Source organism: Prunus mume, linkage group LG5 (assembly GCF_029339155.1).
Source record: "Prunus mume cultivar Tortuosa linkage group LG5, ASM2933915v1, whole genome shotgun sequence".
Taxonomy (NCBI): Eukaryota; Viridiplantae; Streptophyta; class Magnoliopsida; order Rosales; family Rosaceae; genus Prunus; species Prunus mume.
In genome coordinates, this window is record NC_142702.1 from 11,927,547 (window position 1) to 11,945,639 (window position 18,093).

The window sequence follows — 18,093 nt, forward strand, 5'->3', positions numbered from 1 at the left end:
ATCTCATACTAAAAAGCTCACAAATTGTCTTTGAGATTGATGGTGACCAAGAGGGGAGGAACATGAGTATATTTGTTCCTATCCATCAAACTATTTTTTCAATTTCCAAATTATACACAGACAATGACTTTGCTGTTAAGAGACTTAGACTCTGCTTTATAATTGACCAGGTAGGATTATGCTCTATAATTGTTTATCGTAAAATCCTTATTTACGCACTCTATGCTCTACGTAAAATCATTTTATTTGTTGCTTTTTTTTGCAATTGTATACTAAGGGAAGGGGCCTCATTTAGTTTATCGCCCATGGCCACCCAAAAGTCAGGACCAAACCTTGGTGACAATGTAATGTACTTTCGAATTCCACATTGTCTTAGTTAAGCTAAAATGAAGTATTTCAACATGTCTTATTGAATATATTAACTGTTCAGTTATTTGAGTTCCATACTAGGTTAATATACAATTAGATTAATATTTTACAATTTACTAGTATATTAGGGGACATATCATGCCTATTGATATATATATATATATATATATATATTCTTTTGCCAAAGTTAAGAAGGGGATTGGGGTTTTCTTAGACACAATGCCAATGTGTCATGCGGGTTCTTTAACCTAAGGAAAGCAGCGTGTAATGACAATGTTAAGGTATCTCAACAAGAACAAGAAAAAGAAAAAAGAAAAGTCAGTAGGATAGCTAAGACCTTAGATAAAGAAAAAAAAAAGACGATTACCACGGGTCTCTTTAACAACCATTCCCAGATTGAATCGAAGATCGGGACCAATATCATCTATGGTATTATCGAAAGAGGACAAAGGACGGCCAAGGACCAAGAACAGTCTCTTTCATGTGCTATCAAGAATGAAAAGGACGGGAATGAGCAGAAATTGCGGGATACTATAGAGATAGATGGCTATGAGACTAGCATAGCCCTCATCAGACAGCCCATAACTTAGTTTCCCCTCTAGATCATTGATTCGGGAGAAGATTTCCTTCCTTTCACTTCGACTATTCTTGTCTCTAGAGGTCTTGACGACACCCCTCTAGAGAAATGCCTAGGCCTAGTCATAGGATCGGGTTTGACTATAGGGACTTGTAAACTTAAATGAGCAGCGTGAAAACTTCACCAAAAGCTTGATGACCTAGTGTAGCCCAGAATTTGCCAGGACTATTCCAATGAGTCCTCCTATAGTGAACAAAAATATGAACCCTACAGCAAATAACATAGGTCTACTAGTCTGCAAGTTAATATCATTTTTCATTGGACTAGGCACGGTTAGCATGATGCCTATTTATCTTAGTTGCAGTATCTTTGTGGTAAGAAGGGGCCGCTTGAACAAAGGTATGATTTGGTTATTGAGGCCTATCCAAGTACAATAGTGTTTTAGGGTTTAGGGTGAGGTACATCATAAATATTTTTAGGGTTTAAACCCTAAGCTACATCATAATAATTAAGGAGTGAGCAAAATTGGATTTAAAAAAATGATAATAATTGCTAGGCCTTGAAGTAAGTTTATTTACAGTGCATTTGGATCAGGAAATTAAAAAGTACAAAATAATTTATAAATGACGGAATTTAAATTGAAGGAAATTAATGTTCTAGAATTTGTTGGGATGACGGAATTAAAATACCGAATTTAGCCTTTATTTGTAAAGTTATTTTTTTAAAAACTCAATTTATCTTGAAATTTGAGAAATAAGTACTTTTAGATAGAATTTAAAGTTGGGATTTATGACAATATTCCTTTTTTTTTTTCACAGGGATTTCTAAATTTCTAATTTTTTTTTAATCCAAACATAAGAATTGATTCATGCCAATTTAGAAATTTTGACTTTTATAAAAATTCCAAATTTATTTCCTTCATTCAAACACACTGTTATAGAATTAATGTCGAGAAAATATGAAATGAGAAAAGATACATAAAAAACTTTCCAAGTGCTGCAACGAAATTGTTGGGTGTCATAAATGTTTTCCATCTTTTATAGAACGGAAAATGAAAATGACACTAAAGTCACCAAAATTAATAAATATTCAAACAAAAAAAGAATCCGTTTTTATCTTATCCTTTTCTAAGCTGTAAAAACCTATTGCTATTAAGCAGGGTACATTGTATCATGCCCATATGTAAGAACGCCAGTGTCTTTTTCTTTTCATTTTTTTCCTTTCAAGACACCCAAAAATCTCTGCTTTCAAATGGAGAAGCAAACCACCATCGCCTCTTCTTGTCTCTTCCTTTTATACATCACCACTTTTACAGGTTAGTTCTTCATAACTAAATATATATATGTTCTTGATATCAGTCTTTATATTTTTTTTAGACAAAAGAAAATTGTATGTATTTGTCCTTTTTATTGCTTTTGATATATGGTGGCAGAAGTTCTTGAAGCTGATCATCACCTTCATCAGCACAACATTCATGGCTCTGTGAAACTTTTCGTCTTCGGGGACTCATATGTTGATACTGGGAATATCAGAAAATCTGTGTCTCCTTTGAAATTGGTACTTAGGTGACAAATGGTAAATTTAATTACACAAACAAGACAAAACAACACAGCAATCTTCACACACATTAAACCTTGACCAAATACACGTATGACTAGTCAACTGCTAGTCATGAACAATCACAATCAAGAGAACACACAGATCATGCCACAATATACCTGCAACCCTAGAAGATTACTAGTGACAACCTAGGCACTCAGAAGGACCCATCAATCTAGGCATCCCCTGTGCTAGCAACAACTATGTGAAAGTGTGTGAAATCATCAAAATCATGCAAACATCAAACAGCAGATAAAGATGACTAGTCAACCACCAAGAACACAAACCCAGAAAAATTACAGATATGCAAAACAGATTTTGTTCACCCAGAAACCCACCATTGGGAAAAACTGGGAGTCATCAACCGACCAGGCATTCCACTAAGTAGAAAAAGATTCTTACAAAGGAAATACAACCAAGCTCAAGATTCACCTAGGTCTATTTAGGAATATGAGCAATACCTCCTTTGTGCAATCTTCTTCTCCAACTTAGCAAAACTTGAAGCTCAGTTCTTCATGGCAATGGCAGCTCCTTCTCCAGCTCGTTCATCCCATGGCACAAGCTTGCAAGTTCCAACACGGACCAAAACCAATATTTGGATTCAAAGGAGAATGACCAATTTCTTCAAGAAACCATACTCTTGAAGAAATCAGTCTTGAATCTGACCTAGATATAAATGAGAGATGATTTGAATAGCTAGATGCAGATTCGGGTTTTCAAAAGCAGTTTTTCAAAAAGAAATCAATTGGAAAAACTCATAGATGAAAAATATATATGGTTCTCTCTTGAGGAAGAAGAGAAAGAAAGCAAAACAATCTTTCCCCGAAAATTCCACAAAAGAGACAGCCAAATGACCAAAATCGTGGCCTTTACAGCCAAAAATTCGTTAGGTCGAAAACCACAGATGGCAGCAGAGAGAGAAAGAGGAATAGGACAAAACAGTTTGTTATCCAGCTGGAAGCAAGGATGACTAGTCATATGAGAAACGGATGACTAGTCATCATTTTATGAAGACTGTTTAATGTAATGATATGCAATGCTCAATACCTTTGTTAACTTGCTTGAGCTACCATAGAGCAAAGATTAGAGAAGAGCACCAATAGAAGTTTTCCCTAATCTAGACTTGAGCTTGATAAATTACATTACACATCCTATTACAAAGTTGTCAAGGGAAGCCAAAAGAAAATAGTAAAAACCATACATTAACAATATCCCCCTTTTTGGCTTTCCTTGACGACACACTCTCTAAGAACACTCAACCCAAAACCAAGACTAATGAGATGATGAAGTGAAGGTACCTGCAAGAACAACCAATCTTCCCGGCACAAAAACAAGCATATTATCACAGAAATTTTAAAACAATATGCAATGTGGGGTTGAGAGTGTTCTCCCCCTTGTTGATAAGGAAAGTGCAAAAAGGCAGAGAGAGAGAAACAGCATATAAAAGGGATTAACCACAAAGTGATAGGCATATAGGAACAAGGTTAACAGCACATATTCATATATGGATGACTAGTCAAACAACAGTTGGTTAAAAACAATACAGAACATAGATTTATGACTAGTCAAATACTAGTTGTTCAAAACAGGACAGAACAACTCCCCCTATCACAATGCATAGACTACCCACAATGTGTTAACAAAAACAATCCCCCCTAGCAAAATGCACAGACTACCCATAAGGAGATTACAAAACAACTTCCCCTATCAAAATGCACAACCTATCCAGAATTAATCTTCCTAACAAGGACACAGCCAAGAGCAACACCAAGCTAAAACACCAAAGAGCCACCAGAATCCACAGAGTCATCCGAGTCCTCAACAGTGGCGGGAGAAGGTGAGTATCTGCGGCAGCAGCGAGCAGCAGCAGGAGTCGAAGTGGATGGAATGCGGCTCAAAAGATGCTGAATATACTCCTCCTTGGCAGCCAACTGATCTCTGAGAGGCATTCTCAGAGGAAGACGACACAGAAGTGAGAAAGGTTCTAGAAACTTTCTGGCTAAGGGCAGCAGAGGCCTTGCCATAAGGATCAATGAGAGGATGCCACTGATCGTAATCATGAAATACCACCGCATTTTTCTCACAAAGACGCTGAATCAGACAAGGGAACACAAGAGTCCCCTTGTGCTTGGTACCATGACCAATGGTTTTTCCAAGAATGGCATTATAAAGGATATCACCAAGGGGAATTTTATCATGATTCACCATGGAAATCATGAGTTGACAGGCAGCAAGAGTGGGATTAGAATTGTTCCCAGTGGGGAGAACATTATAACGGATAAAGTCCCACAAAAAAATTATAAAACGGTGACAGGTAAGACTTGATAGGCAGACCTTTAGAAGTCAAAGGCATGGATTGATCAGTGTATGCCATAGATTTAAAAAGATCAATGGAGTAATCAGCAGAAGCAAGAGCAAATTTCGCATAATCAAAACCAGGGCACGATCGAAAACCTAAGACCCGATTGATAACAGATGGTCTCAGAGTAATGGGGACTGACCTAACAATTATCTGAAATTTTGACTCCTTAGGATCAGCAGGAAAGTTAGAGTAAAATTCTTGAATTACAGAGGCATTAAACTTACCAGAGAGAGAGTTTAGGGCATGAAGGTGGTAGTGCTCCAAAATTTGATTTGCAAACTCCTGAGCAGCCAAAGGAATAGCATCAAACTGGTAAGACCTCTCAGGAACAAATTTCCTTTTGGAGACAACTTCTTCAAAGAAGGAGGCAGCCTCAGAAGACACAAATGGAGAGGAATCTCCAACAGGAACAGAGGAAGAGGGACGGGTTCTAGGAGCCCTAGGAATTGAGGGAATGAAATCCACACTTTCAGTGGATTTGGATTTGGAACGACGGTGGTAAGTGAGGATAGGCTTTGAGGAAGACATGGCTAGCAGCGGGAATGAATTTGAAGAGAGAAAAAATGAAATGGAGAAGAGCGAGACTGTGAGAACACAGAGAGAGAGAAGAAGGAAACGAAAACGAGGAAGAAGAGGAAAAGAAAAGACCTAAAAAGGAAAAAGACGCAAACGACACGACCCAAAAAAAGAAAAAACCGCTCAGAACCAAAATGAAAAAAAAATAACCGCCAAAACGAAAAAAGAAAAAGACGCATTGGTTAGGAGACAAAGCGGATGACTAGTCAACCACAAGCAAGAAGACTAGTCAACCCAGGCAAAATTGGCACAGGCAGAACCGGATGACTAGTCAACCACAAATATGATGACTAGTCAACTAATGCAAACCAGAGCGAGTATCAAATGCAAAACACCCAGATGACTAGTCAACCATAAGCAAAGATGACTAGTCAACCAAAACAGCAGTATGACAAACACCAAATAATATCGACCCTGTGAAAGACAAGGTTTTGATTTCTAAAAACACAAGCATGAACTAGCACATATATCAAGTGATCAAAGTTGCATTAGCACAATAGCCTAGACCAAGTCTTCAACATATGAAGGAAAGGGAATGAAAAAAAAAAAAAAAAAGAAGAAAATATTAAAACCATATGCAGTGTACATAGACAATCAACTCTGAGAGATAGGCAATGAGATGCAATTCATGCTCAGAGACAAGGCATATTTAGGAGAGAAGGAGATTTAGAGCCAAGGGACACAAGAGATGATATCTTATCTCTCTTGGAGAAACAAGTATACAAAGCATTCTTAAGACATGATCATAGTATGGGCTCACAGCAAAATATCATCACTCTCTAATGGCAAAATATTTGATGATTTATTTTGAGTTACTTGCACATCCCGAACATAAGTGCTTTGAATGGCCCAATTTTACGGCTCTTTGCTCTAGATTCTTCAATCAAAACACCTTATACCGTCCTAGAGCCGTGACTACATTGGTCACACTTCCTTTTTTTTTTTTTTATAAATTTTAAATAGATTGGCTAAGAGAGTGAGACCAGCTAAGAGATAATAACAAGAGCAGTCCAAAATGAAGCAAAGATACGTGGTTCACCAAGAGGACAAGATAGCACGATTTAAGTCTCATCTAATAGCATCTTAAACAAGAAAAGGGATTATGCACAAGTCAGACAAAGCACAAAAACATTCAATTATTCATACCATCAGAAATGAGAGAGATGAACAGTGACATATCAACATAAAAACAAAACACAAGAAATTTTGGACTTGACTAGTCATCTACAAGCAAAATGACTAGTCAACTGTTTTGAAATGTGCTGAAGACAAAGAACAGACCAGCTAATCAATCAATTGAGCAAAGGCCAATGGACTGCCGAAGTGTAACATGTTTCTGAAAATCCAAGGCCTTGGTGAGTATATCTGCTAGCTGTTTTTCAGAGGGAACAAATTCCAAAGATAAAATGTTGTCTTCCACAAGATCTCTAATAAAATGGTGCCTAATGTCTATATGCTTAGTCCTAGAGTGTTGAACAGGATTTTTTGAAATATCTATGGCACTCATGTTGTCACAATAGATTAGAAAGGATGATTGAGCAAGACCATAGTCTTCCAACATTTGTCTCATCCAAAGGAGTTGAGTACAACAACTCCCAGCTGCAACATACTCTGCTTCAGCAGTGGATAAGGAGACAGAATTCTGTTTTTTGCTATGCCAAGCAACAAGATTGTTGCCTACATAGAAGACCCCCCCGGAAGTGCTTTTCCTATCATCACTACAACCTGCCCAATCGGCATCACTATACCCAACAAGATTGACACAAGTGTCATAGGTATACCACAACCCAAACTCAATAGTCCCACTCACATATTTAATGATTCTCTTAACAGCAAACAAGTGAGACTCTTTTGGATCACTTTGAAACCGAGCACACACACCAACACTAAAAGAAATGTCAGGTCTACTAGCAGTCAAGTAGAGAAGACTCCCTATCATGCTTCTATAGAGAGTTTGATCCACACTTTTGCCATGCAAGTCTCTATGAATCTTAGCACTAGTGCTCATTGTAGTTCTTGCAGATTTTGCCCCCTCCAAACCAAATTTTGTCACAAGATTTTTTGCATATTTAGATTGAGATACAAAGATCCCATCATGGCTTTGTTTAATTTGAAGACCTAAGAAATAGGCTCACCTACAAGACTCATTTCAAATTCACTAGTCATGACATGAATAAAATCTTGAACATGCAAATCAGAGGTAGAACCAACTACAATATCATCAACATACACTTGAGCAATCAAGACATCCTTTTTAAACCGTTTCACAAACAAAGTTTTATCAACAGACCCTCTAACATACCCATTTCCTAGAAGATGAGAGGATAACCTCTCATACCATGCTCTAGGAGCTTGTTTCAAACCATAGAGAGCCTTTTTTAATCGAAACACATCATTTGGATGATGTGGATCTTCAAAACCCTTTGGTTGCTCAACATAAACCTCTTCATTTAGGACACCATCCAAGAAGGCAGTTTTGACATCCATTTGATAAAGTTTGAATTTCAAATGACAAGCAATGGCAAGAAGCAATCTAACTGATTCTAATCTTGCAACAGGGGCAAAAGTTTCATCAAAGTCAATGCCTTCCATTTGAGTGTATCCTTGAGCAACCAATCTAGCCTTGTTTCTTACCACATTACCTTGCTCATCGGTTTTATTTTTGAAAATCCACTTAGTGCCTATGACATTTGTGTTGACTAGTCTAGGAATAAGGTACCAAACGTCATTTCTCACAAATTGATTTAATTCTTCCTGCATTGCAAGAAACCATTCACCATGGTGTAGGGCTTCTTTCACATTTCTAGGCTCTTCCTTGGAGACATAACACACATGGCTAATTTCTTGAGCAAGTTGCTTTCTAGTTCTCACTCCCTGATTAAGAGGGCCAATAATGACACTCTCAGTTTGAGTGAGAGGACTAAGATCAGTATGAGAGCTAGCAGCCTGGACAGATGAGATGGAACTAGAAGTTGAAAAGGTTGACAGGTCAACCGGGATAGAATTTCCAAAAGTTGACAGGTCAACCACAAGATCCAGACCTGGAGATTCTTGCTCAGGAGGAGGAGGAGGTAAAAGATCATCCTCATCCAATGTCATCTCTGTAGATGCAGCAAAATCATCAATAGTGACATTTATGGATTCAATGATGGTTCTGGACCTACAGTTGTACACTCTATAGGCTCGGCTTGTGGTGGAATACCCTAGAAATATTCCCTTATCACACTTAGAATCAAACTTAGCAAGATGCTCCCTATCTCTCAAAATATAGCATGTGCTACCAAAGACCTTAAAATATGACACATTAGGCTTCTTTCCTTTCCAAATCTCATAGGGAGTTTGTTTGGTACCAGACCTCACAAATACCCTGTTTGAGATGTAACAAGCTGTATTGACAGCTTCAGCCCAAAAGTGTTTAGCAAGATTTTGCTATTCAGCATCACCCTTGCCATTTCTACAAGCACCCTATTCTTTCTCTCCACAACACCATTTTGCTGAGGTGTAATAGGTGCAGAGAACTCATGTTTAATTCCCATTTCTTCACAAAATTTCAGAAACTGAGAATTCTCAAATTCAGAGCCATGATCTGTTCTAATTCTAACAAGAGGTAGATGACTAGTCATCTTCTCTTTTTGCAAAAGGTGACAAACAGACTTAAACCTTTGGAAGGTTTCAGATTTCTCACGTAAGAATGAGACCCAAGTGAACCTAGAGAAATCATCAACCATGACAAGAATATATTTCTTTCCACCAAGGGACATGGTTTGGATAGGACCAACAAGATCCATGTGAACAAGTTCTAGACTAACATTAGTTTGAATGTGTTTAACCTTTTTGTGTGACACTCTAACTTGTTTGCCTAATTGACATCCTTCACAAACATGCAGATCAGATTTTTCAAGCTTTGGTAGACCACTTACTAACTCTCTCTTGGACAATTTATGCAAGTCTCTAAAATTCACATGTCCAAGCCTTTGATGCCACAAAACACTTGTTTCATTTACAACCTTGTTGCAAACTACTTCTTTTGCATCATTGACACCATCAATGCAGTAGCAATTGTCCCTAGACCTTGCCACGCTAACAATCTCATTGTCACCTTTTCCAATGATTTTGCAGCCATGCTTGGAGAATCTAACCTCTACTATTCCATCGTCACACAGCTGACTCACACTAATGAGATTGGATGTGAGACCCTCAACAAATCTAACATTCTTAAGCTCGGGCAGACCAGGGATACAAACAGTACCTTTTCCAACAACTTGAGACCTATGACCTCCACCAAAAGTCACAGTGCCTCCATCAAAGGGGGTGAGGGATGAGAAAACATTTTTATCCCCAGACATATGTTTGGAACAACCACTATCAAAATACCAAGAGTTGGTGTTTGAAGCAGCAAAGGCATTTAGCACAACAAGAGATTTGGTATGACCTCTTGCAATCCAAGTAGACTTAGGCACAATGGGAGAACTCATTTTGAGGGAGACAAGTTTGGCTATCTTAGTAACTTCATTCATCAAATGATCAACTTGATCTTGCAAAGACCTGGGATTCCTTTTAGATTTTGAAGACAATTTTCTGGTCTTATCTTTGCTAAACATATGACAGACTGGTCGAATATGACCAGTCAACCCACACCTGTGACAAGTTGGAACAAACTTAGGTTTCTTGACAACCTGCTGAACATCAAGAGGTACAGTGACTGGAGTTTCTGATTTGACAAAATTAGTGGTAAAGCTAGACGAACTAGAACCAAAGTGATTAAATCCAAGGCCACCTTTGTCCCCATGAACTTTTCCCATATTCAACATTTTGTCAATTTTTGAAGCACCAATGGTCATAGATATAATCTTCCTATTTGCTTCATTCAATTCACCTAGGAGCTGTTTGTTTGAGTTCTGGAAACCAATGTTACTTTCCTTGAGCACATTAACTTGATTCTCAAGGTTACTCCTAATTGACACAAGAGCATCACTTTCTTTTTCTAGAGACTCAAATTTGTCACTTAACTCCTTTTTGGTTTCTTTTAGGATGAGAATTTCATGTTGAAGATCTTGGTTATTGACCTCAAGTTTGAGGCTCTCTTCTTTCAAACACAAGGTCTCTTTAAATAAACAATCATATTTTCTTCCTAATGACTCGTATGACAGGTCATCTGACTCGGAATCAGATTCATCAGACATGGGCTGCACAGAGGCAACAAAGGCAACATGTTGGTCATCAACATCAGAGGAAGATGAATCCTCTTGAGACCCTTCACTTTCACTCTCACTCCAGCTCACTTTCATGGCCTTGTCCTTTCCTTTGGAGTATTTTTTCTGATTGTTTGCACAGTCAGCAGCATAGTGTCCAATGCCTCCACATGTGAAGCACTTGACAGATTTTCTGAAATCTTTCGTGAAAGGTTTGACATCTTTATTCCTCTCATTAGACCGATCAGTTGATGGTCTAAACAGTCTCTCACTACCAGAGCTGCCCTCTCTAGCAAACTTTCCCTTATCCTTAAGAATTCTCCTAAATTTTTTGACAAACAAGGCCATCTCATCCTCAAAACCTGAGGATTTTTCACCAACTTTCAGAGAGGAAACATGACTCCTTGAAGTGCAACATTTTTTGATTTTTTGGAGTCATTTTCTTCCATATTCAATTCCATCTCATAGGTTTTCAGTTTTCCTACAAGCTTGCCAAGCTTAATTTCATTTAAATTTTGGACCTCCATGATTGCGGTTTTCTTTGCTCTAAACCTAGATGGTAGAACACGAAGAATTTTCTGAACAACAAGAAGCTCTTCAATGGGTTGACCTAGACTCATGGCTTCATTTGTGATCATCTCAACTCTCCCATGGAACTCAGAAATAGACTCAGTTTCAGACATCCTAAGTTCTTCAAATTGTGCAAGCACCATCTGAAGTTTTAGGGTTCTAACTTGGTCATCCCCTTCATGAACCACCCTTAGTTTATCCCAAGCTTGTTTAGCATTAGGGATATGTTGTATATGTGCAAATTGTGTGCTAGACAAAGCAGTAACTAAGGCATTTCTGGCCTTCTTGTTCGAATATGCACCAAACACCTTAGCTTCAGTCCATTCTGACCTAGGTTTGGGCACAACCTCACCAAAAACAGTCTTTACCGGAGCAACCCACTCTTTTGTGAGATACTCACTTGCATACTCATCAAGAGCATCAAGAAATATCTCAAATTTTTCTCTCCATGCAGCGTAGTTATTACCGTCAAAATAGGGAGGGGAGTTGCAAGATCCAGCAACTCGATCCCTTTCCATAGCGAGCACACCTAAACACCAAAACAAATCCTAGGATCTCTCTATTTGTGTTAAGAGCTGACGCTCTGATACCAATTGAAATTGGTACTTAGGTGACAAATGGTAAATTTAATTACACAAACAAGACAAAACAACACAGCAATCTTCACACACTTTAAACCTTGACCAAATACACGTATGACTAGTCAACTGCTAGTCATGAACAATCACAATCAAGAGAACACACAGATCATGCCACAATATACCTGCAACCCTAGAAGATTACTCGTGACAACCTAGGCACTCAGAAGGACCCATCAATCTAGGCATCCCCTGTGCTAGCAACAACTATGTGAAAGTGTGTGAAATCATCAAAATCATGCAAACATCAAACAGTAAATAAAGATGACTAGTCAACCACCAAGAACACAAACCCAGAAAAATTACAGATATGCAAAACAGATTTTGTTCACCCAGAAACCCACCATTGGGAAAAACTGGGAGTCATCAACCGACCAGGCATTCCACTAAGTAGAAAAAGATTCTTACAAAGGAAATACAACCAAGCTCAAGATTCACCTAGGTCTATTTAGGAATATGAGCAATACCTCCTTTGTGCAATCTTCTTCTCCAACTTAGCAAAACTTGAAGCTCAGTTCTTCATGGCAATGGCAGCTCCTTCTCCAGCTCCTTCATCCCTTGGCACAAGCTTGCAAGTTCCAACACGGACCAAAACCAATATTTGGATTCAAAGGAGAATGACCAATTTCTTCAAGAAACCATACTCTTGAATAAATCAGTCTTGAATCTGACCTAGATATAAATGAGAGATGATTTGAATAGCTAGATGCAGATTCGGGTTTTCAAAAGCAGTTTTTCAAAAAGAAATCAATTTGAAAAACTCATAGATGAAAAATATATGGTTCTCTCTTGAGGAAGAAGAGAAAGAAAGCAAAACAATCTTTCCCGAAAATTCCACGCAAAAGAGACAACCGCCAAATGACCAAAATCGTGGCATTTACAGACCAAAAATTCGTTAGGTCAGAAAACCACAGATGGCAGCAGAGAGAGAGAAAGAGGAATAGGACAAAACAGTTTGTTATCCAGCTGGAAGCAAGGATGACTAGTCATATGAGAAACGGATGACTAGTCATCATTTTATGAAGACTGTTTAATGTAATGATATGCAATGCTCAATACCTTTGTTAACTTGCTTGAGCTACCATAGAGCAAAGATTAGAGAAGAGCACCAATAGAAGTTTTCCCTAATCTAGACTTGAGCTTGATAAATTACATTACACATCCTATTACAAAGTTGTCAAGGGAAGCCAAAAGAAAATAGTAAAAACCATACATTAACATCCTTCATGGAAGGAACCTTATGGGATAACTTTTCCGGGAAAGCCGGCCGGCCGGTTTTCGAACGGTCGTGTCCTCACTGATTATATTGGTTTGTTTCCTTTCTTTCTCAAGAGTATTTTCCTCTTTACAAAAAATTATGTTAGTTTATGGGTGTAAATGTCATTTTATCCTCCATTAACTGTAGTTAAGTTCATGGACCAACATGCGACAATGAGCATAATTAGGGGGCATAGTTCAATTTTGGTTTTTATAGTATGCTATGTGAAATATTTGACATGAATTTATTCGTCATATATTATTTAGATGTAGAAAATTTAAATATAATTGTGTTAGTAGTGCTAGGTTGGGATCGTATTGGCATAATTATTATTTTTATTTATAGGGGAGCATGAATTTTAATTTGCTTGAATTATTGTTTAACCAAATCTTTTTGATACAAATGGAAATCTACTCTAAATTAATTGAATTTATGGAAAGGGGATTCAAATTTAGATGCAGGGGGCCGGACTCACTGCTCTAGCCAACTGGCTCAACCTAAGTCTGCATTGTTTAACAAAACTTTAAGAACAAAAAAGAACCAATTTTATTTTATTTGTTCCTCCTTGACGTGTTGCAAAATTGCAGCTTCCTTTTTGGGCATAAGATCTCCAGTGCCTTACGCATTGAGAAAATTTGTGAAGAAATCCAAACTAGAGTCTGGGATGAACTTTGCATTTGGAGGCACAGGTGTTTTCGATACATTGGTCAGTGGACCGAACTTGACCACCCAAATCGACTTTTTCGAACACCTGCTTCAACAAAAAGTCTATGCCAAAAACGACGTCATTAAATCGTCCATTGCTCTCGTATCATTGCAGGGAACAACTACGCTGCTCATTTTGGTAGACCAGGCAACGACACAAAGGTAAGTGGTTAATCTAATGGTTTTATTGTCGTAAGTGCATTTTGTAGTTGTTTATATTACTCTCTTGCATTGGTGTATTAACATTTCTTCTAAGTAACATCTAATATAAAAAGCTATTAACGTAATGTAATTTTTCTTCTAAAAAAACTATAGAAATGTCACTTGAGCTTATACACCAATTTCAATAATAATTTAGTGACAGCAGACAAATTATGGATTTTGAAAAATCAAAATGACATTTCTTAATAAATATTTTTATACAAGCGATAATCTACTTTAAATTAATCTGTTGTTATTGTATTGTAATTATCATATGTCAGTAATCAATTATAACAAGATGTCATTGTTGAACAATAACATGATGTTTGTTTTTCTCGAGGAGTTATGTTTGTTTTTTAGCATATATTTAAATTCAAGATTCCATCATTTTCTAGGGAACTTTAATCAAATACAAGATTATTAAAGGGTTTAGATGTTTCCGAACTATGTGGGGTTCTTGGCATGTCCATAAATACATGCATGATATATTGAATTTTGAAGAGACTTTATACCAACTTGATCGCACTCGTTGTATCTTCCAAATGACAGGATTTGGCAATGTTTACTAAATCTATTATTAAGCAGCTTACTGTGGATTTGAAGCGTATACATGATTTGGGAGTGCAAAAAATAGCAGTTACAACAATAGAGCCCCTAGGATGTCTTCCCAGCATAACTTCCTTTCTTTCATATCAAAACTGCAATGAATTTGCCAATATGGCTTCAATGTTCCACAACCAGATTCTGCTTCAAAAGTTGGAAGAGTTGAACAAGGAGACAAAGAATTCGGCATTTGTCGACTTGGATCTCTATAATGCGTTTATATCTGCAGTGAAGCGCCCAAAACATCATCAAGGTAATAAATCCCTTTTCCGCGAACGCTAATTTATCCTTTCTACTTGTATTACTTTTGGATAGTGCTATTTGTTTTACATTTACTCATCACCTTGCTCACCGCCTTTCTAATAAAAGTAGGTACCATCCATGTGGGTCCTTCTTAAATACGTTTATAAGGTGGTGGTCAATAAATGTGGTCCTACTCATGTATATATGTCTATATTTGATCATATTCTTTCTTTAATAGCAGGATATTCGACATTCCAGATTAACACACTAAAGCCATGTTGTGTTGGGGTGAGCAATGAATACTCATGCGGGAGTGTGGATCAGACTGGTGCAAAGAAGTACATTGTATGCGATAACCCTGATGTTTCTTTCTTTTGGGATACGGTACACCCTTCACAGAATGGTTGGCATGAAGTTTATGCCGCTATAAAACCTTCTCTTCATCAATTGTGTTCGTGATTTGTAGTGTAGTTTAAACTTTGCCCCTAGAAGGTTGGATTGCCTAGACAAGGCCATCTTCCATGTCTTGAGTGTCTAGATGTTTTAACACTTCACACATGTAATCCAAAATACATAGGGATCGAGCATGGATCAATTTCATTTCACATATGCGGTTGATTCCTAGGTTAATGTTGGAAAAAATGTTACAACGAGTTTTTGTAGAAATAAAATACGTTGATAGAGTTTAAATAAGTGGATGACAAAACCAATGTACAAAGACACCAATAAATAAAGATGGAAAAGAATGTTTTCATATATACCTAAAAGCTTGCGGAGGCTTGAAGAAGGCCCTTGCGTTAAACCGAAGACTGCAATGCAAATTCAAAATCCACAGCCTTTACCATAAGATAAATATGCCTTGTTTATACGAAGTATGAATGTGCTTTCCTATATGATTCACAGATTCTTATTAAGATTTTAGTTATTGTTTATGAGCATACTAGAACCAATTTCTTTTTGTGGCAAACCATGTCAAATATATGATCAACTTCTCATCAAATAGATGTATCATTGAAAACCTGAGAAAATGATTTCATTTGATTATACCTTATAGCTAGGGTTTCGAGATCTATCAAACCTGAAGAACTGATATTTTGGTTGCCCAGTTTCTCTTCTAGATTTTCAACATTTACGTGAACATCATGGATTGCAGGAGGATGTTGTATGTGTATGCCAATCAATATAATAAATAAATATTTTTTTTTGGACATGTAAGATCAATTTCAATAACTATTATCTTTTGTGACAATAGATGTTAAACAAATAAATGGACCATTATGGTAGGGCCCTCCGTGTAATGTGATCGAATAATTGAAATCTTTATTAATGGTGTAGATCAACTGCTAGCAAAATATATTAATGGTGTAGATGAACTGTTAGCAAAATATATATGGGATATAATGAATTTGATTGTAGCAAGAGATAAAAGAGTGTATTACTAACCATCATAGATCCACTTTTCCCAGAATTTGAGTGGCGTCCCACTCGGAAATGCAGAAGGTATATCAGCCAATGCACGTATAGGGGACACTCCCCAAACATCTTTAGTAGTTACCAATCGTGGGCAACGCTGAAGTAATTCCCAGGCAATATCTATATTAGAGAAATAGGAACTGTGAAAGTTAAAAGCTTGGGTAATAAATGAGTAAATAATGCAAGGGGCTTGTAGCTCAAGTGTTTAAGAATAGTTGCCCCCGCGCCCAATGTCTCGAGTCCCCCTATCCCAATATTGTTTGTATAAAATAAATAAATAAATTATGTGGGTCTGGGTTGGTTGAGAATTTTACCAAATTGTTTGGCTAGTAAACACAAGCAAACAAGCGCAGCTCCATAAGGGCCATTCTCTGGCATTAAGTCTTGGATCGGAGTGAGGGAGTAGAGATAACGAACGATATCCCATAAGTCAAACCGCGCAGCGAAGAGAATTGGCGTCAGACCGTTGGACTCTTCAGCAATGCCAAGTAGTTTCTTGTTCTTTCTAACCATGCATTCAACCATTTTGAAATTTAATCTTGCAGCAAAATGAAGAGCTGTCCAAGTATGCTCTTGAATTTCCAAGTCTTCCGGTGTCATCAACTGAACCAACTCTTCCACAATATGCTCATGTCCGAACTTGGTTGCAATGTGAAGAGCTGTCCCTCCTGTTGAAGATCTTGCTCTTATTGCATTGGGATCTCGGGTAAGAAATTCCTTCGCTTTACGCCAATCACCGAGCTTAACAGCAGCGAAGAAAGGTTGATACGGATCATGCTCGGCAGCAATTGCAGCATCTGTCGAGTATATATATATATATGTTTGGACATTAATGCTTCTCTGTTTACCATATTGTTATATCAAAATAACAACTCTAAACTAAAATCATATCATCCTTCGTTTTAGTAGGCTGAATAAAGTTGATACAAAGCTTTTCTAATTTGGAAAACAGGTTTATATGTTTTCTAATTTAGTCTTTGCAAGGATGGAGAACAGTTTAAGAAGTTGCTAAAAGTAAACTGGAAATCATACCATCCTTGTTCTATCACCCTTAAAATCATACCATTTTTGTTTTACTATATGTTGAATAAAGTTGGCCCTTAATATTGTCTAATAAACTACTAATAGTATTTTTAACAATATACCTGGGTTGGATGATGAGTTTGCAGACTGAACAAATGAATTAATTAGGAGTGATGGTTGCGGCATATGCTTTTCGGCCAAAGTTTCCCAAGCAATTTTGGCTGAACTGATCTCTTTAATCATTGAAAAAGCATCAGGCCCGCACGAAACTTGGATCGTATGTAAAGCTGTTGCATTCTTCTTCCTCCAGGTCTTGAACTGATCATCAGCTTCTGCTTCTTGTTCTGGTGTAGGAGGTTCAGCTGTAGCCTCTACTACTTCCCAAAGGTCTTGAGCCACCAAATAATTTTTAACCAATGCACTCCAATGCTCATAGTTATCTTTGTTAAGAACTTCGACAACAATTGCATCAGCAGGAACCACAGTTTTCACCATTCTTACTGCTATTCATCACAACCAGATATGAGCGGCCGAAAGCTGACCAGGCTTGCTATTTTTGTTGTTTTATATTTAGGTCTCAGATAAAATTTTACAACTCAGCTAGAGTGAAGGATCACATCTTAAAGTAGTGTGGTTGAGTGCATTGGTGAATTAAGAATCAGGCATTTATTCTTTAAGTACTTATAATTACATTCCTTCCTTTT

General features: G+C 37.4%; 2 protein-coding genes and 2 pseudogenes across 2 annotated transcripts in view; 2 read left to right on the top strand and 2 right to left on the bottom strand.

The window, feature by feature from the left end:
* The window catches only part of LOC103331137 (organelle RRM domain-containing protein 1, chloroplastic-like), a 72,255-nt gene that overhangs the window by 5,516 nt on the left and 48,646 nt on the right, over positions 1-18,093 (top strand). The gene's annotated exons all lie outside the window — the stretch shown is intronic.
* Positions 2,198-15,352, top strand: LOC103331143 (GDSL esterase/lipase At5g03610-like; annotated as a pseudogene).
* On the bottom strand, positions 6,772-7,491 carry LOC148916942 (secreted RxLR effector protein 161 pseudogene; annotated as a pseudogene).
* On the bottom strand, positions 16,332-17,884 carry LOC148916943 (uncharacterized). Its single transcript, XM_089052328.1, has 3 exons — positions 17,512-17,884; positions 16,681-17,163; positions 16,332-16,486 (listed from the first exon to the last, which is right to left on the bottom strand). Exons 1-3 carry the CDS (start codon positions 17,882-17,884, stop codon positions 16,332-16,334), a joined length of 1,011 nt encoding a protein of 336 aa, XP_088908454.1.

Bases quoted from the DNA above. Each gene is read 5' to 3' on its own strand.
- LOC148916943 (XM_089052328.1), bottom strand. From the start codon at position 17,884: ATGGTGAAAACTGTGGTTCCTGCTGATGCAATTGTTGTCGAAGTTCTT. The intron at 17,164-17,511 runs GTATATTGTTAA...TATACTCGACAG, and splicing joins AAACTCATCATCCAACCCAG to ATGCTGCAATTGCTGCCGAG. The intron at 16,487-16,680 runs GTAAAATTCTCA...TCTCTAATATAG, and splicing joins TTTACTAGCCAAACAATTTG to ATATTGCCTGGGAATTACTT.